The sequence below is a fragment of the Equus quagga genome, chromosome 5 (genome assembly GCF_021613505.1).
Source record: "Equus quagga isolate Etosha38 chromosome 5, UCLA_HA_Equagga_1.0, whole genome shotgun sequence".
In the NCBI taxonomy this organism is placed as follows: Eukaryota; Metazoa; Chordata; class Mammalia; order Perissodactyla; family Equidae; genus Equus; species Equus quagga.
The window spans coordinates 41,570,959-41,593,002 of record NC_060271.1 but is presented as its reverse complement, the minus strand read 5'-3'; the positions used below and the strand labels follow the sequence as shown (position 1 = coordinate 41,593,002).

General features: G+C 50.0%; 1 protein-coding gene across 7 annotated transcripts in view; it reads left to right on the top strand.

Moving 5' to 3' along the window:
- Positions 1–22,044, top strand: part of PIK3CD (phosphatidylinositol-4,5-bisphosphate 3-kinase catalytic subunit delta) — a 53,334-nt gene that overhangs the window by 21,059 nt on the left and 10,231 nt on the right. For 4 of the 7 annotated variants that reach the window (XM_046661422.1, XM_046661421.1, XM_046661416.1 and 1 more), the window contains exons 1-8: positions 25–193; positions 1,975–2,091; positions 16,780–16,952; positions 19,404–19,632; positions 19,719–19,948; positions 20,357–20,536; positions 20,863–21,012; positions 21,520–21,609. In XM_046661422.1, coding sequence (XP_046517378.1) covers positions 16,812–16,952; positions 19,404–19,632; positions 19,719–19,948; positions 20,357–20,536; positions 20,863–21,012; positions 21,520–21,609 — 1,020 coding nt within the window. In that variant the 5' untranslated portion in view covers positions 25–193; positions 1,975–2,091; positions 16,780–16,811. Of the gene's footprint in view, positions 1–24; positions 194–1,974; positions 2,092–16,779; positions 16,953–19,403; positions 19,633–19,718; positions 19,949–20,356; positions 20,537–20,862; positions 21,013–21,519; positions 21,610–22,044 lie in introns of those variants that run through there. The other 3 variants (XM_046661419.1, XM_046661418.1, XM_046661420.1) reach the window with 3 other exon arrangements.

Genomic DNA, 22,044 nt, shown 5'->3' with positions numbered 1-22,044 from the left:
CCCCAGTCCGGCCGCGCCCCTCGCCGGTGCCCCGCTCGCCGGCTCCGCGCCGCGGGCCTGCCCTCAGGCCCCCGCGGGCCCCGCGCCGCCGCCCCGAGGCTCGCGCCCTCCCGTCGCTCCGGGACCCGCCCGCCGCGTCCCCTGGGCAACCGTCTCCAGGGAGACCGGGCCCCGCCCCCGGCACCGACACCCGGTACGGAGCCCACCTGTGCGGGCGTCTGCGGGGTCCCAGTGCCCCCCGCTTCACGCCCTGCCCCGCCCCGAGCCCTGCTTTGTCCGCTCGGGGCGATTTGGGGTCCAGGGGCGTGGGGGCTGGGGGGGCGGGTGCATTCCCAGGGCGGACCGGACCCGGCTGGGGAGGCCGAGGCAGGGGGCTCGCGTTGTGATTCTCTGGTGTGGTCTGGTTCATGCTCTCCTTCTCTCCTGATCTTATTGCATCCCTTTTGTGCCTCCGGGGGGCCTGGAATCCGGGGTGTCCCGCTGCCGCCCTTGATGGGCTGAGCAGGGCCCTCAGCCGGGCTCCGGACGCCTGTTCAGAGCAAGCTGTTTACTTGTCAGGGACGAGCAGTTGCGCTGCGCGTCCTCCCCTCCCCCTGCCCCCATTCGCATCCTGCGCTCTGTCCATTCCTAGCCTTGCCTCCCAGGCTTTGCCCTTGAACCCGGAGGGCTAGAGGGCGGCAGACCCAGGTCCTGAGGTCCCGGCCAGCGTGAGGGCCAGAGCAGAAGATGCATCTTCCTCCGGGGGAAGAGCGTCCTCCCCGGGCGCCCTCTTGTGAATTCTGTCCCGGCTCCCTGTTTCCTGACCTGAATTCCTGAGGACTAATTCCTTCCTTGTCTTCCCTAACTCTTCCTTCTCTCGGCTCCATCATGCTTTCTGCTTTGTCTTTCGTCGTTCTGAAACTGTTTTCTCTACGATCATGTCTCATTTGCCTGTGACTGAGCTACTGGGATTTGTCCTCTTGTTAACTCCATTGGTCAGCAATGCAAGTTATTTCTTCCTTAGCTCTTGGCGCTGACCTCCCGTTTCTCTGGTGGCAATGCCTTGGGGAGTCCTTACCGGCCTCCCCTCGATGCTGAATGAAGGGACCGGCCAAGCCCACGTTCCTGGGCTTCCCCAGCAGGGTCCATGGGGTAACCTTCCAAGGACTGGGCTGGCAGCACAGAGAATTCCAGCTTGGTCCTTGGGAAGTGTGTTCTTGGAATGGACACCTTTTCTAAGGGCTTCCTAGCACTGGGCTTTTTGTCTCATGGAGAAGCTAAAGATTTAGGTTTCCTCGGGAGCCCTCCCCAGCTGCGCCTAGTGGCTTCCAGGCTGGAGTCTCCCTGCTGCGGAGGTAGCTGGGCGGGGCGCGGCCGGGGGAAGGGGCGGGTCCTGCTGCTGGCCTCCAGCCGCCCGGGCTTTGGGAGCTCAGGTGTCTTTCTCTCTCTGGGGTCAGATGATTTCCAGGAGCCACCCACGGTGGAGGAAGAAACACCACAGACGCAGTGAGTGGGCGGCCCCCTGCCCACACACCTTCCTTTTCATCTCCATCCCGCAGGGATGAACCTTCCTTTATGATGTGATTTGGGTCTTGAATGGGACGTCAAGTTCACGAACCTACTTTTTGCAGCCATTGAATGGAGCTCTAAACCCAGGCTTGGCTCACACCACTCGCTGTGCTTTCAAAAACCAAACAAAACCAACAAATAACTCTAAAAGTGATTTGAGTCGTCTGTATGTATATCTGTTCCTGCTTCAGGCACTGGAAATGCTCCTGTGGTTTGCCTAGTCCTACCGAAGAGAGCTGGTGGGGTGGCATTGACACAGATGGTGAGAAGGGCCCACCCAGCAGAATGTGATTCGTTTGCAAAAAGGGGACCTAGGTGGAACAGTCGCTTTTGAGCTAAAGTCCTGTGAGAGAATGCACAGAAGGCATCTGAGACATTCTCTTTTAACATTTTTCTTTTCTTTTCTTTTCTTTTCTTTTTTTTCAGACAGATAAGGAGCTGAGTCAGGCAAGGGCGGAATGACGCTCATTGATTCCAAAGCATCTTTAATCTGCCAGGCAGACGGGCCTTTGCTGCTGGTCTTTCTTGGACCATTCCAGAGAGGTAGGTTGGGCGAAGGAGACAAGTGGGGGGTGGGGTGGGGAGAAGAGACGTCATTTTGTCGAGGGGTTAAGAATGTGAATGAATCCGCGCTCCCTGACTCTCCAGCCAGAGGAGAACTTCTCGGTAGGACTAGAAAGCTGAAAGGAAGAGAATGACCCAAATTTGTGCTAGGAGCCAACGAGGGGGGATGTGAACTAGACCTCAGCCAGTTTCCCAAGAGAGGGATGCTGCTGCCTGGGAAAGGAAGGAATGACTGTTCTGAGCAGCCCCGGAGCCCATTATTAAGCTGCAACATTTGGTATTTGACTCACTCCGGTCATGGTAGAGTTAGGCTGGCCTATTTGGAGAGCGAAAAATTAAAATATTCTTCCAAAGGAAGTGGATTGAATTTTTATACTTGGTAGTGCTTCTCAAGGAGTCCTTGGGTAGGGACATTCCATTTCTCCCAAGAGTTGGCAGTCACTGTATCAGTAATAGGATGCTCCTTGGAATTCTAGGACATTAGCTTGCAAGATAATTGCAGTCCTTTCATTGTGCAAATGAAGAAACTGAGGCCAGAGGCTGACGCTGGCTCAGCATTGTCTAAACACCCCTCTTTGGCGTCTGCGGGTTGCTGGGTGCAGTTAGTGAGCACCCAGGTTGGTAGGCCAGCAGTCCCCTCTGCGAGCTCAGTGGGTGCGTACGTATTCTGTAAGCACATTCCTCCTCTGGTCGCTTGAGCAGCTGCTGTCCTTTCTGATGGGAAGGGGCATGGGGTTATAGCACAATGTGGTCCCTGGCGGCTCCTCTCCCCACCCTAACCTCATTTTCTCTAGATCTGAGTCCATACTTTCCAAGCTTCTTTGTTAGTGTGGATCTCTTTGAAAAGATGAAAATATGAAGCAGAATTTTAACCTATAAAGCCAATAAAAAAACAGAGTGCCGCTGTGGTACCAGTAGAGACTGGCCGGGCACTCCTTCTCAGCACCCTATCCCATTCCTGCTACCCTCTGAAGGCCTCGCGGTGCTTCTGTGGGACCCCAGGACCCCCTGGAACACGGGTGAAAACCATGGATCCTGGAGACCTGTGTGGGGGATGGGAGTTTCTTCTACACACCTGTTTACAATATCTGGATTCTTTTTGTTTGTTTGTTTTTGAGGAAGATTAGCCCTGAGCTAACATCTGCCAGCAATCCTCCTCTTTTTGATGAGGAACACTGGCCCTGAGTTAACATCAGTGCCCATCTTCCTCCACTTTATATGTGGGATGCCTACCACAGCATGGCGTGCCAAGCAGTGCCATATCTGCACCTGAGATCTGAACCGGCAAACCCCGGGCCACCGAGAAGCAGACGTCCGCACTTAACCGCTGCCACTGGGCTGGCTCCCACTGCCTCGATTCTTATTTCAGAAGATGCCTTTTAATAATAACTTTTAACCCTTATGTTATTTTTATTTATAAAAAATACCTATTTACTATCAAAGAGTTGCAAAGTACAAAAAAAAATTTGCAAGCGCAGCTGTTCTATAACCCTCCCCCGCCCCCACTCAGAACCATGGTCTCCATGTTGGAGTGTCTGCCCCCACAGCCCCCAGAGAGTCGGATCTTTGCAAACTTGATTTTTATTTATTATTAAATATTATTATGAACTTCTTCATAAACATAACTGAATGCATATATTTATCTCTTCTCTGTTTCAAAAGCCCGCTAAAATGAGAGTAAAGGAATAAAAAAGGTATAAATTCTTAAGAAAACAGAAAAGTAGATGATAGAGAAGGAGGAATGTGAGCAAAAATTTTGAAGATGAAAAGCAGGTGGGGGAAAGAAGTGACACTTAGAATGTTGACTCTCCTTGTGCTGTGGGGGAGGCAAGGTGATGTGTCCACAGGACCCACTAAAGGCTCAGGAATGGGGGCTGCAGAGTGTTCCCAGCAGTGGGGTAGAAGGGGCGCTGGAAGCAGGAAGATTGGTTGAAAGTGTGTGTTAGAGCCACAGACCCCTCTCTCAGCCCACATAGCCAGGTGGTTCCCTCTCCCACCCAGCAGAAAATGCCTTGGTTCCTGCAGGCGGTGTGCAGGCTATGAGGGGAGCAGCTGAGGACAGGGCGGGGGCTGTGAGGGGAGCAGCCAGGGCAGGGGGAGGCTGTGAGGGGAGCAGCCAGGTCAGGGGAAGGCACTGTATTGAGAACAGGAGGATTCAGTGAAAGTTTGCATACTGAACAGTGACGCCCCTCCTGGTTGGCTCCCAGAAGAACAGGGCAGCCAGGCTTACACCCCCCCCCCCCCCCCCCCCCCCCCCCCCCAGGCAGGGTCTGAAAGGATTTCTCTCTGAGGAAACTGACCTCACAAGAATGACCCTCAGATACTGACATTGAGAGGGACCCTGTTGAAAGCTAGCTTGCTGCTTTGTCACTTCACAGCAATGCCTACCAAGCAACTAGCCCTACCTGGGCACAAAGAGCTTTCAGTGCCTCTCTTAAATCTGAATGGGCAGCCCTGTGCCATCCCACATAGCTGAGGCCTCTAGCATGAAAGACAGAGACCCAAACAAATAGGAAAAAAGGATTCAGAAGTCATAAACGTAGTTTTTTTTTTTTTACAAAAAACCTATTCATAAAACAAAAATAAGCTCTTGGATATTAAAACTATGATGGTAGAAGTAAAAATTTCGATAGACTAGACTTGGAAGATTGAAAAACAGATTTCTAGAAACTAGAACAGAAAGACCTGAGAGATGGAAAATAGGAAAGAAAAGATAAGAAGATTAGAGAATCAGTTTGGGAGGCCCAGTACCCACCTCATAGGAGCTTAAGAAGAAGCCGGGAGAGAAATGGAGAAGAAGTTATCAAAGAAACTACAGGAAAAAAATGCTAGAACTGAAGGCGTTTCTGCATTGAGTCTCTGGGTAGTATTTAGCACAGTGAGTAATAAAAGACACACTATGCAAAAGTAAAAGATGTGCTACAGGATATCATCATGAGCTTTCTAAACTCCAGAGGTAAGAGAGGAGTTACTAGACGCCAGCAAAGGGAAAAGAGGCCGCGTACAGACGATCAGAGAACAGGATGGTGTTGGACTTCGCAAAAGCAAAACCAGAAGCTACAAGACAATGGAGCGACTCTTTCAAATTTCCAAGGGTAATTAATTCTCAACTCAGAATTCTGTAGTCATCATTCAAGCAAAATCATAGAATAAAGACAATTTTTAGACATGTGAATTTTCAAAAACTTTACCATGCCCCCTGCCCCTCGTACCCCTTTCTGAGGAAGTTGCTGGAGGATGTGCTCTCCTAAAATAAGAGAGTAAACCAAGAAAGAGAAGCAAGTGGTACAGTTGTCTTTTCTCATTTGGCTCAGCTGCCAAATAGCTTTCTATATTTCAGCTATTATCTTACTCTGAGTCTTGGGATTGGGGAGAAGAAAACAAACACCTCCTCCACCATGGGAACAGACAAGTACTCACTTCCAAGCCTCCCCGTAGCTGGGACCTGTGACCTGGCTTCTTTGAGGAGATGCACCTACGCTATATTTTGATAGAGAAGAGAGGGATGGTGCATGTGCTGTATCCGTGGTTATGGTGGTAGCAGCAGTGATGAGCTGCAAGGTTGAGTTCTTGGCACAGAAGTGGCAGGAGTGTAAACTGGCGCCCGTACTCAGTGGCAATCACAGCAGTTTTCCCATCAGGCTTGATTCTGCATTGTGGAGTCCACGTAGTATGTTACGGTTACATTTCTTTTCTTGTTCAGCTTTTTGTTTTTCCTGGAGTTGACAGTTGCCTCATCTTTTTATTTGCTTTGTCTTCAGTGTACTAATCACTGATTCTTCCTCAAACTCTCCCACAGGACTGTGAAACCTCACAGTGCAACAAGTGTGTCAGATAATCTGTCAGCTCCTTCCCTGCTTAATATCGAGAGTGGGCTGCTTTACCTGCGACCAAGAACCCTGACTAGTGGAAACAATGGTGAAGGGAATTCCCATAATGAGGGTGAAAAGAAGTCCCAGTACTACAGCTGTGTAGCTGGACTAGAGAGCAACCAGCCCAATTTGCGGCAAATTGGCTGAAGGTCCCAGGAGGATGTATCTTCAAGGGAAAAAAATGGAACTGATCAGGGCCGGCCTGGTGGTGTAGTGGTTAAGTTCGCACACTCTGCTTCAGCAGCCTGGGATTCATGGGTTCAGATCCTAGGTGTGGACCTACACACTGCTTATCAAGCCATGCTGTGCAGGCATCCCACATGCAAAATAGAGGAAGATTCACACAGATGCTAGCTCAGGGCCACTCTTCCTCAAGCAAAAAGAGGAAGATTGGCAACAGGTGTTAGCTCAGGGCCAACCTCCCCACCAAAATAACAAAAAAAGGAACTGATGGATTATCTGACATATTTGGTATATTATGAGGAGTTTTATAGTTCTGTGGGAGAGTTTAGGGAAAAAGTACATATTCAAACAAAGAAAATTAAAAATGAAGCAACTATCAATTATAGAAATACAAAGTTGAACAAGGAAGCAGATAAAATCATCGTATGCTGCGTGGCTTAGTTTTGAGCAATATTTACATAGTCATAGTAATGTAAGCACTGAAATTCGATTAACAAAAAATTATTACATACCTATTTTCAGAAGATGGAGGAGACGGTATGTGTATGTGGGTTAAGAAAGCACAAAGTCATCTTCTAAGATAAGAAGTTAAAAACCAAGAAATATCGGGGCCAGCTCTGTGGCCGAGTGGTGAAGTTCGTGGGCTCTGCTTCACAGCCCAGGGTTTCGCCAGGTCAGATCCTGGGCACGGACATGGCACCGCTCATCAAGCCATGCTGAGGTGGCGTCCCACTGCCACAACTAGAAGGCCCCACAACTAAAAATACACAGCTATGTACTGGGGGGGTTTGGGGAGAAAAAGGAAAAATAAAATCTTAAAAAAAAAAAGGAAATGTCAGTATAAACCTCTAGTTTCGAAATGTAGAGGTGAATACCCAAAGAAACAGCCAAAATTGGGGGCGGTATGCTTGGATGTAGAGGTCCGGAGACTGCTATTTTTTTTTTTGCTGCAAGCATTTTAGTTTCAATTAATTTTTTAAATCATGTGGTTGCATAACTTTCATAGCTATTAAAATTTAAAAGTCATTATTATGACATCCGTATCCACCCATAATTAGGTGTTTTCATTTTCTCTATACTTTCTGGAATGTTTTGTCCACAAACATATGTCCCCATGATAAATGTCTGTGCATTTTTGTCTGATTTAATGTGGGGAGTATTTGCAGTGCTGTGTGGTGTGCACAGGTGCTGTTTTCATGACCACATTCTCTCCCATTGGGTTACTGTATGATAATTTACTTAGCCGTTTCGTTAGTATTTTTGATTTATCACTTTCACAAACAATATCACAATGAAGATCTTTGTGCATATAGCTTTTTTTAACTTTTGAATTACTTCTTTAGGATAGTTGCCAAATTCCCAGAATTCCCACATCAGACCATGGATCTTCCTCCTGATTTGATGTGTAGTGCTGAGGGGCTCCACTTGGCTTCAGGCCCGTGGCCCCCCGGATGGGCCGTGAACTGAACCTCACAGGAGATAGTTGAGATAGAATTTTCTGCAGGGTGGTTGGCTCACTTTTTCTGATGGCAGCAGCAGGAGTCAGAAGTCTCTTTTCTTCCATATAGAACAGAATTTCCAGAGACCCACCCTGTCATTCTTTAATATCTGTTCTGGTTTTCTCCCATTGAGGATTTTTTTTTTTTCCTTTTTAAATAATCAAATTAAAAGTTAGTCTCCTATTAAATAGTATGACCTCAAGAGAGGCATGTTTAAAATGGGAGAGAGTAAAAAGTAAATTAATTAAGAAGAAGAAGAAAAAAAACAACTGAGGGAAGCAGAAGAGGCTCGATGAGGAAACCAGGCAGTGAGGCAGTTCATGTCCTCGGCTTACCATCCAAGTGGACGCTGAGATGCTTTCTGCGTGATTCACCTTGTTTCATCCGTGCCCACCCTTTGCCCCCAGACCCCTGTTTCTCCTGTGGCTCCGGGTGTCAGACAGCCCTCCAGACAAGCCCTAGTCCCAGGCATGGTCTTCGGGATGCCTTTCTTGCCTGCCCTCTGGCTTCTGGAGATTTCCTCCCCATTCCCTTTTTGGATTCATATACCCGCCCCCATCTGACCACCACTGGACAGTAGCTTTGCCTTAGATGACAGAAGAGGTGCCCCCTGCTTTGGATTTGAAGGCCTCCCTTTTGCTGTGGGTGACAGCTGTGGTGGAGACACTCTTTCTGCCCTGAAGACGGGGCCACCAGGGATGGGCGGTGCTACTAGACCCCACAAGACACGCTGAAGGCGTTTCCGTGAAAGGTTTAGTGTTTTGAAAGAACAGCATATCTATCTTACGACTATACCTGTTGGGGCCTCTGGGCCATTCGTTCAGTTTTCCTTCTGGTCTGTAGTTCATTCTTTGTCAAGAAGGTTCTTAAGGACAGGAAGCATCAAGGCCGTGGTGCCGGCGTGCCTGCTGCTCAGCTGTGAAGAGCAGAGGCTTGGGGCATTTTGTGGCAGGTAGAGCCCAACGTTTTCCCTCATTAATCTGGCCCTGCCAGCTCCTACCTGGGACCCTGGGTTAATTGCTTTCCCACTTCTCGCCTCCCTCCCTTCCATTTCCCTCACAGCAGCCAAAGCATCTTCTTTGTTAGGCATAAAAGCAGGCCCTATCAGATCCCTGCTTAAAACACTTGGATGACTTCCCGTTGCAGTGATGATAAAACCTGGACGCCTCATCATGGCTACAAGGCCCTGCAGGATCGACTTCACTGTCTCTCCCAATCATCTCCCCTTCGGGCCCTTGACTCCAGTGACCTGGTCTCTTGCCTCAGGGCCTTTGTACATCCAGGTCCAGCTGCCTGAAACCCTGTTTGATAGGTCTTTGCAGGATCCTTCTCATGATTTTGGCCTCAATTCCAAAATGATCTCACCTGGGGACCCTTCTCTGATCTGCCATCCAAAGGAGCCCCTCCCTGCAAGCCCCTTTTTATTACGTTCCAACTCTTTTACTATTGAAATCGTCTTGTTTATTCATTTTTCTTTTTACTTTTTTGTTTTCTCCTGTTAGACTGAAAACTCCGTAAGAGCAGAGATGGTGCCTGTCCCACTCCCTGATGGGCATGTAGAAGGTGCTCAAATAAATATTTGTTGAATGAGTGGATGAACGAATGAACAGGACTTGGGGTCCGCAGCCTTCTGGGCCAAAGCGGGACCCTTCACATTCCTTTTCCTGAGAGTCTCGAGGAGGCGGTGGTGGTTGAAGGACCTCTGGGCTTTTCCTGGCAGCCAGAGCAGGGGGTGGTTTCTAGAAAGCTCTTTTAGGGCGAACATCCAGAGTCTCCAGTGGGAAGTGGGCCCTCTGGGTAGAGCACCTTCAGACTCCACCTCTGGAGCGCCCACTGGCACTCACTTTCCACATAAATCGGGTAACAGGAAAGTGTCCATTTCATTCTCTGTGGGAGGGTGGCTGGGAAACAGAACGCTTGGTTAGAAGGACTTTTTGAGGCTGAGAAGTACCTGACAATAAACCCAGATCAAGAGGCCCAATGTGGACGCTGCTCTGTTCAGCATGGTGCTGAAGGCCAGCCCGTGTGGCCCCTGTCCCTTGTCATGGTGACTGCTAGTCTTGTATCTTCCCAGCCTGGGTTGATGGTAGATGCTTGGACTATGTGTGTAACTACCTTCTAGAAGTTTCTGAGGCTCTTTCTCCTGGGCTCTTTGGGTGGTAACTTTCAACTCTGAAATCCAGGCGTTTGTCCTGGGGTTAAGAATCTGAGCATCTGTATGAACAGGTTCATAGGAATGACCCAGGGTGGACACTGGACTCTTGCCCTAGTATCACGTCTGAAGGTGCATGCCCTGTTTTGCCCCGGGCATCCTCAGGGAAGAGGATGTTTATTGCTCAGATAAGCAGGACACAGCTTGCCTTCTTTTCCCTGCCGCCTGCGGCAGCACAGACCCTGCTGAGAGGGACTTGTGTTCCCTTGGGAAGCGATTCCCCAGGGCATGTGACTGTAGCACCAGAAAGCCTGTCTCACATTGGCAAAGGCTGGGCAGCAGCTCCTCGTCAGAGTGTCAGCCACATTTGCAATGGGCACTGGAAAGACGTGGAAGTCTGGCAGACTCAGGGGACGCCAGCTCAGAGCTCCAAGATGGAGTTTCAGAAGGATTGAAAGGGATTCTTCAGCAGTCCCGAGCTTGGGACAAGCCACCAGCCGGCAGGTCTGCCAGCCCAGGGGGACTGTTGGATGGGCTGCACCCTCATTCCCAGGTGGGAGGAAGTGTTTGTGCTCTGGGAGACTACAGCCCTTGCTTGCTCTCCTTTCTTCGAAATAAACAAAGGCCCCCCGAAGCATTGCCTGCTGCTGGCTGGGGAGGATGGCGGCGTAAGTACTTTTACTGAAATCCTGAGAGGAACTCCTCTGCTGGCCGCTCAGGACTCAGAAGATCAGACCCCTCAGACATTCTCAGCTGGAGAAACCGTTCTTCAACCTTAGACCAGAGAAGGGGCATCTAAGAGCAACTAAGAGAGCATCTAAGTACATCTGAGAGCATCTAAGAGCAACTGGCCAAAGGATGGTGCGGTCCTGTGTGTGACAGAGGCCCACACGCCAGCATCACTCTGCTGTCCCAGAGCTGTTCTGTGGTCTCTGCTGGCCGGGAGGCGGGCAGGTGAAGGGAACGGAGCTCCTTCTTGTCCAGTGCTCTTTGGTATTTGTTAATGGTTCAGATGTGGACAGACAGAGAAGTCCTGCCTCAAGATTCTGGAGGACTCAGAGCGAAGAAGGATTGCTCATGGCTTGTCTGTGGTCGATCCACTCTAGTGCCTGGAGGGTGTTCCTGGCCCTCCCTTACCCTCTGTCTCTAGATCATCTCACCTGTCCCCATGGCTCCACGTATGTCTGTAGCGTGCTTACCAGTTATATCTCTGTGACCCCAAAGACCTCTCTCCTGAGCTCCAAACTGAGAACTTTGCCCCTTGGCTCTCTTCACTGGGATGTTCAATAAGCAGCTGAGATTCCATATGTCTGAAGTGGAGCTCTTGCTGTTTTATTTCTCCCCAAAATCTGTTTCTCCCTTATACTTCCCTATCTCAGAAAATCTCCAAAACCCATCCAGTCTCCCAAGCCCAAATCTGGCTGGCATCCTTCCTCGGTCCTCGGTCCCGGTCCCCATCTGATCACCCGAGCTCCTAAATAGATCTTGATTCCTTGTCTCCCCAGCCCTTCCAGCGGCATCGTCTCAGAAGCCAATCAGATCCCATGGCTCCTTTGCCTGAAAGCCTCCAGGGCTGCCCTTTACTCTTAGGTTGACACCCCGGTGCCCCCCCCATAAAGGCCCTACAGGACTGGTCCCTGTTGACTTCTTCAACCTGTCTCATCCTGTGACCCACGCTCCAGCGGCAGTGGCCTGCCTTCCATCAGCTTTGGACATGCTGGCTCACTCTGGTCCTCAGCACCGGTGTTCTCTCCTCAGAGGGGCTTGCATGGAGGAGCCCCTCCTGGCTTCTCTCCATCACGTCGCCATGTGACACACGGCCCTTCACTGCATTGATTGAACGCTGATCATCCTTCTCACCTACTGAGTACTTGGCTCTGAGTGTCTCCCCTTCTGGCAAGTAACCTTCAGGGGAGGGACCCTTAGTCTTGTTCACCATTGTATTCCCAGCACCTTGCGTGATTCCTGGCACTTAATAAATAGAGTTGAATAAACTGACATATCTCAGACTGAGTGATATATACAAAATATCAAATCCAATAATGGGGGTGCTGATTATTTCTGTGAGATGAAATTATCAAGAATTGTGAATTCCTGCATTCAGATTCAGGAAGTTGGGTTCCTGTCCAGGCTGGGAGAATGTGGGTCACTGTGAGAACTATCTGGAGGGTCAGCAGCCAACAAGCTCAGTGATGTGGCCACCAAAGAACTTTCTGGGAGGGGGGTGGGGAGCCTGATACACTTTCAGACCGAGCAGGTGGGAGCTTGCTGCCCAGAACTTTCTTCTGTAATTTGTCCTGTGAAGCCCTATTTGGAGCATCGTGTTAGCTTGGAGCACCAAACTTTGGCAAAAGAGTCTAAAACCTGCATTAAAGGGAGAACAGTCAGAGGTCCTGGGGCCACCATCCAGCAGGAAAGCCATCAGAGAACAACTCCGTGAGCCTCTAGATGGCGGCACAAAGGACAGAGTGGCTCTTAGAGGTGGGCTAGTGTCCAAGGAGAGAACTTTCCAAACACTAGAAACTTCCAGAAATGGATTGTGCTGCTGCATTAATGGAAATAGACACTTTCAGCTGCAAGTGACAGAAAACCCAACTCAAACTGCTCTAAGTTAAAAAGAAAAAAAAGCCAGGGGTGATTTATTGGCTAATAGCACTGAAAAGTCCAGGAATAGGGTCTAGCTCCAGGCAGAGCTGGATCCAGGGATCAAAGGATGTCCTCAGGACTCCGCTGGTACGCTCCACTCTGAACTTTGCCTTCCTCCACATTGGTCCCTTCTCAGCTTCCACTCCTAAGGGCAGCAGATGGTCACCAGCAGCTCTAGGTAGACATTCTGTCTTTTCTGCTACGCTAGGAGGAAGTCTCGAAAGAAGTCCAGATGTCAAAACCTGTGTACTGATTTGATATTTACATGCCCATCCTGGAATCACTGTGGCCAGAGAGATGATGTGTAATGATTGGCTGGGGCCCAAGTCCCATTCTTGCTTACAACCCAGACCCTGTGGCTGGGGGAAATTCAGGGCTCTGATTGGCTGGGCCTGGGTCTCAGGCCACTCTGGTAGTCAGGGGTGAAGTCAACTCATCTGAACCACTTGGATTGAGGGTATGTTGAGTCTGTGACAAGTCCTCAGCTCCAAGATGAAGAAACCAGAAATTGTCGGCCCCCAGAAGGCCCTCATGCCCCTTTCCCCCAGGGTAACTGCCCTCCCCCTGGGGTAACCCCTGCCCTATCTCTTCTTCTGCCAACATAGATTAGTTCTGCCTGTGCTTGTTTCCTATATAATTAGAATCTGAGCACATACTCTTTTGGGCCTGACTTCTTTCGCTCAGCTTTGTGTTTGTGACATTCCTTTATGTTGTGTGTATTTATAGATCGTTCATTCTCATTGCTATATAACATTCCACTGGGAGAAGATACCACAGTTTGTTTTTCCATTCTACTGCTGATGTGCGTTTGGGAAGTTTCCAGTTTGGGCTGTTATGAATAGCAATGCTGTAGACACACTCCTGGACACGTCTTTTGGTGCACATGTACTTGCATTTCTGTTGGGTGTATACCTAGGAGTGGAATTGCTGGGTCAGAGGGCATTCGTGTGCCCAGCTTTAATTGATACTGCCAAACAGTTTTCCAAAGTGGTTGTACCAGTTTGCATTCTTGGAGCAGTTCTGAAGTCCCTGGATTAGCTGGCATCTGTGTCCCATACAAACTACAGAGCGATGAGTCCGGGCCTCATAGAGAGTTGGGGCTTGTTAGCAGCTGCACTCTGGGTCCTGGGCCCACAAAGAGGGAGAGAGTTCCTGCTTTCTCCTGTTGCACTGCTGCCGTTTGATTATGTTCTGTCCATGCCATCCTGACTCTTTCTCTTTTAGGACTGACTTTTATATGAAAGTATTTCCCTGCATCTCAGCTGGATGAGTGTAGTTGGAGTCTGCATTTCCGTAGTGCTAAGGGGCAGGGGAGTGAGGGCTGCATTTGTCTTGGAGCGCCATCCGCCCCTTTGGCTAGAGTTCTGGTGAGCTTGTGCCTTGCCTGCTCTACTCAGCCTCAGGATCGAGTGGCCAAAGGTGCTGCTGACTCCCCGAGCTTGGCCGATGCACATAGAGCACTCTACATGGATTCTGCAGGATTCCTGAGTGTCACCAACATTTTGAATCAAAAAAGAAAGCCTTGGCCTGACCATTCTCAGAAAGAGGAACCCAAAGTAGGATGTGGTTTTACAATCAGAGGAAGTGGATCCCAGTGGTGGTAGCGCAGGATGGTGTGTGTGTCCTGCTGCACAGAGCAGCTTCTGCATCCAGCCGAGGCTGAGGCCTGGGCCCAACTGGCAGAGCCACCAAAAGAACATCTCTCTCAAACTAAACATTTCCTTTCAACTATTTTTTTTTTTTTTTGAGGAAGATTAGCCCTGAGCTAACTGCTTCCAATCCTCCTCTTTTTGCTGAGGAAGACTGGCCCTGAGCTAACATCAATGCCCATCTTCCTCTACTTTATATGTGGGATGCCTACCACAGCATGGCCTGCCACACGGTGCCATGTCCGCACCCCGGATCTGAACCAGCAAACCCCGGGCCGCCAAAGTGGAATGTGCGCACTTAACTGCTGTGCCACCGGGCAGGCCCCTCCTTTCAACTATTTTTAAAAGTCATTTAAATCTAGGAGAATCTGACCTCTTGTTAGGGTAGCTTTTTAAAAAATTATCTTACTGAAGTCACATTGGTTTATAACATTGTGTAAATTTTGGGTGTACATTATTATAATTCAGCTTCTGTATAGACTGCATCGTTTTCACCACCAAAAGTCTAGTTTCCATCCGTCACGATACATATGTGCCCCTTTACCCCTTTCGCCCTCCCCCCAACCCCCTGCTCCTCTAGTGACCACCAATCTGTTCTCCTTGTCTGTGTGCTTGTTTATCTTCCACATAGGAGTGAAATCATATGGTGTTTGTCTTTCTCTGTCTGACTTACTCTGCTTAGCCTAATGCCCTTAAGGTCCATCCATGTTGTAGGGAACTATTTTTCTAAAAAATAAAAATCATAAGACATAAAGGAAAGGATTGATAAATTTGACTGTATCAACGTTAAAAACTTCTCCTCATCAAGAAAACACCATGAACAAAGTGAAAAGATGACGTGGACTAGAAGAAGATACTTCCAACTCATTTAATCAACAAAGGAATTGAATCTAGAGTGTATAAAGAAACCCTACAAACCAATAAGAAAAAGATAACCCCACCCAAAAATGCGCAAAGTTTATAAGCAGGCTATTTGCAGATGATAAATGTTTTATGGATAATCGGGAAATGCAAGTTAAAATAGCACGAGAGCAATTCATGCCTATCAGATTGGCAGGAATGAGTAGATTTGGCAATACCGAGTACTGGCGAAGATATGGAGATTAGGCACTCGGCAATGGTGGTGCCATTGCTAAGGGGCCACTCCTTTACTTGGGTCAAGTTTGTGATGTGGTTAGACCTGTCATAGTTTATACCTGTGATCCGACAGCCCCACTCTTAGGTATATACCCTAGACCTGCGCTGTCACGTGTGGCAGCCACCAGCCACATGTAGCTCGAGCCCTTGAAATATGGAGAGTGTGACTGAGGAACAGAATTTTTAAATAATTAATTTTAATTCATGTAAATGTAAGAATTGATACTCAATTCACTTTCTTTTAAGTATATTTGGAACAACTTGAGTCTGAACCCACTTTTTCACCAGTAAATTATATGAAATCTATGTATAGAAGTATTTCTGATGAAAATCTAGTGTCCAAATTACAGTGTGCTCCAAGTGTAAAATACACACCAGACTTCAGACTTAATAGCAAAAAAAAAAGTAAAATATCTCCTTAGTAATTTTTCTGTGTTGATAACATACTGAAACAAACGTATTTTGGATCTATTGGATTAAATATAATATAATACCAAACTTAATTTTATCTGTGTCTTTTACTTTTTTTTTTGATGTGGCTACTGGTAACTTTGACAATACACACGTGGTTCACGTTATATTTCTCTTGGACAACGCTCATCCAGACTGTGGGCAAGAATATACATTGCAGCATTGCTTATAATAATCAGAGAGAATAGACACAAACCTTGGGGTTCATCACCAGGAGAAGGGGCAAATAAATTGTGGTTGATTGACGCAGTGGAATACCACACAAGAGTTCAAATGAATGATCCAGAGCTACATGTATCACGTGGGGGAATCTAAGGACCAGAATGTTGAGAGGCGCGAACAAGTTGTGGAAGGCTCACGATTCAGACCAAGTTTTAAGGCATGCAAAAATATTAGGAATTGTTTTGTGGATACATGTTAGTATATTGAAAGCATGGAAACATGCATGGAAGTTATAAACAACCCGAATCCAGGTGGTAGTAACCTGGAGTGGGAGAGATACTAGAAAGACCTTTAATTGTGTCTGTAACATTTTGTTGCTTACTGGGAATGAGTATGACTGGTGGGTTTGGTATGAGTCAGCTATTTCAACAAATTGTTTGATGGCCAGAGCCATTTTTAAGCCACTTGGTTTCTGGTTAGAAAGTTTCAAAAACTGCAGCCTTTGGTCCTGGTCAAGTCCTGGGTCGTCTGACCAGTGATCCTTCCGTTTCCCACCTTTGCCAGCTGGTGGCCATGGCGGGGCCTCCGCGTGTGAGTTCCTGAGAAAAGATGATTTGGTATGGGTCTTGGTGTCTTGAATTTGGGCCACTGCTGTGAGGGATGCAGATGGAGTGCTGGCTGTGATGAGAGGCAGCTCAGCCAAGACGGTGGCATGGGGCAGTAGGAGCCACAACCCGCCCCAGGCAGGACAAGGCCCAGAGAGAGGCAAGCTTTGGGTGTCCATGGGGCTGGGATTTCGTCCTGAGCCTCCTGCCATCAGAGGTCCTGACTTTGTGTTCAAAGGGCCCACCCAGCACACCTGAAGGGGACTCATTTCGCCCTCGTTGCCTTTTCAGGACAACTGGTGTCTGAAAAGTGAAAAAGCAGGATGCCCCCTGGGGTTGACTGCCCCATGGAATTCTGGACCAAGGAGGAGAATCAGAGCGTGGCTGTTGACTTCCTGCTGCCCACGGGGGTCTATCTGAACTTCCCTGTGTCCCGAAATGCCAACCTCAGCACCATCAAGAAGGTACGAGCTTGACATTACAACTAGTCCCCAGAGCCTGGAACTCAGAGAGAAAGACAGACAGACAGACGCTCACACTCACGTGCGTAGATTCTCTGATTTGAGATCCTTGGATATGGATTTTAAGAGGAATAAATAATATCCAAAAATTGTTGAAAAACTTATGGTTGGAGTCCCCCTAGCATTCCGAGTTCCGCTTCCTGCCTCTGTCAGTGCTTTGTCAGCGCACGTTTACCGAGAGCTTCAGGCTGTAGTTCCAATGGTGGCCTTTGAGTCTCTCCGTGACTGTGCCATCGTTTTTGGAACCACACCCCATCCACAGCCACTTAAGAATTTTACTGGTCTTTCGTCTTTGGGGCTGTCATCATAGTAAACATCACCTTTGGAAGTAGTTTTTGTTTTGTTGAATAATTTTCAGGGTGGATTACTAAGCCAAAGGATTAGACATCTGGATAGAATTTGATAGATGTTGTCTTGAGACCTTTCAAAGAGATTGTCCCACTTACAAAGTAGGGATTTAATGGGTCATACCAGAAGGCAAGACCTTAGCTTGGAATTTCAAAACCTATATTTGGGGCCAGAAAAAACGGAGAGAAGCAGTGTACCATCCTTGAGGGTTTTTTTAATCTTCCTTTCCTGGGAGATTTCTTTTAAAATTAAATTTTTTTTTCCATTTCAAAAGTAATATTGACACATTGAAATTTAGTAACATAAGAAAAAGTAGGAGGAAGAAATTACCTATGATCCGGCCTTATGAGACAACCACAGTTCACACTGGCTATTTCTTATTTTCTTTTTTTATGTACAGTGTTTTTTTTGTGGTAATTCTGATTATGAACTTTTGTTATCTTTTTTCTGAGTTAACATTATAGCATCTTTCTCATGTATCATTTTTTTTTGAAGATTTTATTTATTTCCTTTTTCTCCACAAAGCCCCCCAGTGCATAGTTGTATATTCTTAGTTGTGGGTCCTTCTGGTTGTGGCATGTGAGATGCCACCTCAGCATGGCCTGATGAGCGGTGCCATGTCCATGCCCAGGATTGGAACTGGCGAAACCCTCGGCCGCCGCGGTGGAGCGCACGAACTTAACCGCTCAGCCATGGAGCCGGCCCCTCATGTATCATTTTTAAGTTAATCTTATTTTTCTGCTTACAGAGCTATACGTGAATGTTATTAAAATTTGAATACTGCAGAAATGTAAAACACGTCGGTCCCTGCAGACTCACCTCACACTCCAAGTCTATTTCAATTTCTTTATCTTTTTTGGGGGGGTTGGTGAGGAAGATTGGCCCTGAGCTAACATCTGTTGCCAATCTTCCTGTTTTTGCTTGAGGAAGAGTGTTGCTGAGCTAACATCTCTGCCAGTCTTCCTCTATTTTATGTGGGTTGCTGCCACAGCATGGCTTAACGATGGTGCTAGGTCCGTGCCCGGGATCTGAACCTACAAACTCCGTCTGCTGAAGCGGAGCATGAAAACTTCACCACTATGCCTCTGGGTCAGACCCTTCTTTGTTTTTTTTGTTTTTTTTTTACCAAGGGACAGATAGTAAATATTCTAGGCTTTACTGGCCATATGAGATTTGTTGCAACTGCTCAACTCTGCCATCAAAGGGCAAAAGCAGCCATAGACAATGTGTAGATGAATGGACATGGTTGTCTTCCAATAACCTGGCAAACCATTGCTTGCCGAGTCCTGGTCTATAGTAATTAATGCATTTATTATTGTTGTTTTTATGGAAATGGGCTTGAATTACATCTGCTGTTCTACAGCTTGAGTTTTTTCCCACTTACTGATGTGCCTTGGAGCCCTCCATGCTGGTTTGTACAGGGATCCCTAGATTCTGGGTCACGGCTCTGTGCTCTCTCTTGGTTGATGGATCGTAATTATCTGTCCCCCGTGGTAGCAGAGCTGGGCCATTCCCTCCTTTTCCATCTTCTCTGTGACTCAGCAGTGAACACCTTTGTACTAAAGCCTGACTGTTGAACGGCTTCCCCAGCAATCCCTGGGGACACCTTGCCCCGAGGTCACACGTTGACAGCCGTGGCTGAACACAGCTTCCTCAGTGAGCTACACTTTTCTGAATTAGTTGCCAACATTTAAAAATCAGGCTGATGAATCCAGAACGATTAGCTCGGGGTGCCCGGAGGTCATGTCCAGCCGGCCGTAACCTACAGGGGAGACTGTAGGACGAGCTGCTCAGGTCCAGATTTGAGCGCGTACCTGGTGCCCTTCACAGAAGGCAGTGATGGAGACGCCTGGGGACCCACGTGGTCAGTGCTTAAGGGATCTGGAGAGGGTAGTGGTCTTGGGATCTTGCCTTTGCCCTCTTGTCAGGGTCATGCAGGGTGGGACACCCAGACTGAGGCCAGCCTCACCATGCCCTCAGCCTCCCAGCTCCCTGTGGCCCTGCCTGCCTTGGCCAAAGGAGCTGATTGGTGCCTATCCCTCCCAGGTGTTGTGGCACCGAGCCCAGTATGAGCCACTCTTCCACATGCTCAGTGACCCCGAGGCCTATGTGTTCACCTGCGTCAACCAGACTGCGGAGCAGCAGGAGCTGGAGGACGAGCAGCGGCGGCTGTGTGACATCCAGCCCTTCCTGCCGGTTCTGCGCCTGGTGGCCCGCGAGGGCGACAGGGTGAAGAAGCTCATCAACTCGCAGATCAGCCTTGTCATCGGCAAAGGTACCCCTACTGGGGTACTTCTTGTCATCCAGCTGTCCTGCTCTCCACTGCACCCCCATGCTGATCTGCTCCTCCCTGCCTCTCAGGCCTCCATGAGTTTGACTCCTTGCGTGACCCAGAAGTGAATGACTTTCGCACCAAGATGCGCCAGTTCTGTGAGGAGGCCGCTGCCCGCCGGCAACAGCTGGGCTGGGAGGCCTGGCTACAGTACAGCTTTCCCCTGCAGCTGGAGCCCTTGGCGGGAAACTGGGGAGCCAGCACCCTACGGTTCCCCAGCCGGGCCCTTCTGGTCAACGTCAAGTTCGAGGGCAGTGAGGTAAGCCCATGGCTCCTGCCGGCCAGTTTGCTGTATCCGTGTCCATGGGGTTGCTTCCTCTGTGGGACTCCCCAGTCATCCAGCAGCCCCCAAATTCACCCTCCTCCCAGTAGCATCAAATGGTATTTTGGGGGTGTCCGTGCATGCAAGGGGCTTGGCCGAACCTCCCAGCAGGCAAGTTCAACAAGGCAGAATGACTCAATGGCCTTGGTCATTGGTCCATTCTTTCATTCAGCAAATATTTCCTGGCTGTCAGCCAAGTGCCTTCATCAGAGCTCGCCCTCATGGAGCTCACATTCGGGGGGTGTGGGTGCCTAAGACGGGCAAGTAGGCAACCCCGCCCCCTGTGCCCCAGAACCCCGTGGGCCCTCCACAAAGCTGAGGGCTGACCCTCCCCCCTCCCCCTAGGAGAGCTTCACCTTCCAGGTGTCCACCAAGGACGTGCCCCTGGCACTGATGGCCTGTGCCCTCCGGAAGAAGGCCACGGTGTTCCGGCAGCCCCTGGTGGAGCAGCCCGAGGACTACACGCTGCAGGTGAACGGGAGACTCGAGTACCTGTACGGCAGCTACCCCCTTTGCCGCTTCCAGGTGAGGGCAGAGGGCTGGGATGGGCCCGCTCTCCGGGGTCCCCACAGCCCGGGGCTGGGGCTGGGGCTGGGGGGCTGGTCCTTGGCCCCTCTTGAGCTTGATGAGCCAGGCATTTGGGGGTCATGGCGGGATCGTCCCCCTTACTGGGCTGGCGCTCCCCATGAGCACAAGGACGGCTCCATCTTCAGGAGGTGGGTGGGATCAGGAAGAGCCGGCAGGAAAGGCCCCCCGAAGGCCTGGGATAGGCAGCGGTGAGCATGGGGGCGTCCGCGGGGAGCCAGTTATCCCAGCCCCCCGTCGGCCTCTCACTCTGCCCCCCATCTCAGTACATCTGCAGCTGCCTGCACAGCGGGCTGACCCCTCATCTGACCATGGTGCACTCCTCCTCTATCCTCGCCATGCGGGACGAACAGAGCAACCCCACTCCCCAAGTCCAAAAACCGCGCACCAAACCGCCCCCCATTCCCGTGAAGAAGGTGAGCCAGTGCCTTCCGCTTACCCTCCCCTCCATCCCTTCCTCCCACTTGTTCTCTAATGCTAGCGCCTATTGGGCAACACCCTGGCTGGCTGTGGGTCCAGGGGCCCCTGGTCTCATGCCCCTTGGTTGGTCTTTGTTGAAAGTTGGGGCTTTGAGTTTGGGCAGCCAACACGAGTGACATCCTGGGGTGGGGTCCTGCCCGAACTTTCCGGGGGCCGCCTCCGGGCCTGGCTCTTGGCTGCTCTTCCCCTCTCACTCCTGCCCCCTGCACTCTGGGCAGAACTCCATGCCCGGCAGAGCTCAGGGGCGTCGGGACTCCTGGGGGCACCTGCATGGCAGGTCTAAGGATGGTGTTGTGGACAAGTACCTGAGCCTTGCCACAGATTGCAACGCTCTCCCCTCCCCCTGCAAGTGACCATGGGCCTTGTCAGTGGCAAGGGGTGAGAGCCCCAAGCCCCTGGTTCCTCTGCTTCAATGGCCCTGCTTCTCCCCTCCCCCACCTCAGCCCTCCTCTGTGTCCCTGTGGTCCCTGGAGCAGCCGTTCTGCATCGAGCTCATCCAGGGCAGCAAAGTGAACGCGGATGAGCGGATGAAGGTAGGGGGCTTCTGGGCCAGAGGGGCTTGGGGGGTGTTTTTTGCACAAACAAGGCGGCTGTGTCCTGGAGGGGCAGCAGAGGAAGAAGCGGGGGGGTCACACGAAAGCCACCTGACCACATTACCCAGCATCCCTGCCTGGGGTGGTTGTGAGTCGCTTCAAAACAGGAAGGGGGGAGGGGAGCAAGCTGGTTGGCCAGAGAGGCTGATTCGTGGAAACAGAGCCCAGCGAGTTCTGAGTATTTGACTTTGGTGGAGGTTGTGGGGCCTGGCCCAGCCCAGGGATGTGGGAACCTCAAAGTCTGGGAGGTGACAGGCGCGGAAGAGGAGCTGCTCCAGCTGGGCTGGGGCCCTTGGGGCTCCCAGGGCGTCCGTGGGAGGTGTGTGCAGCAGGTGCCTCAGCCCAGGGGCCAAGCCCACCTCTGGGCTGCTCGCA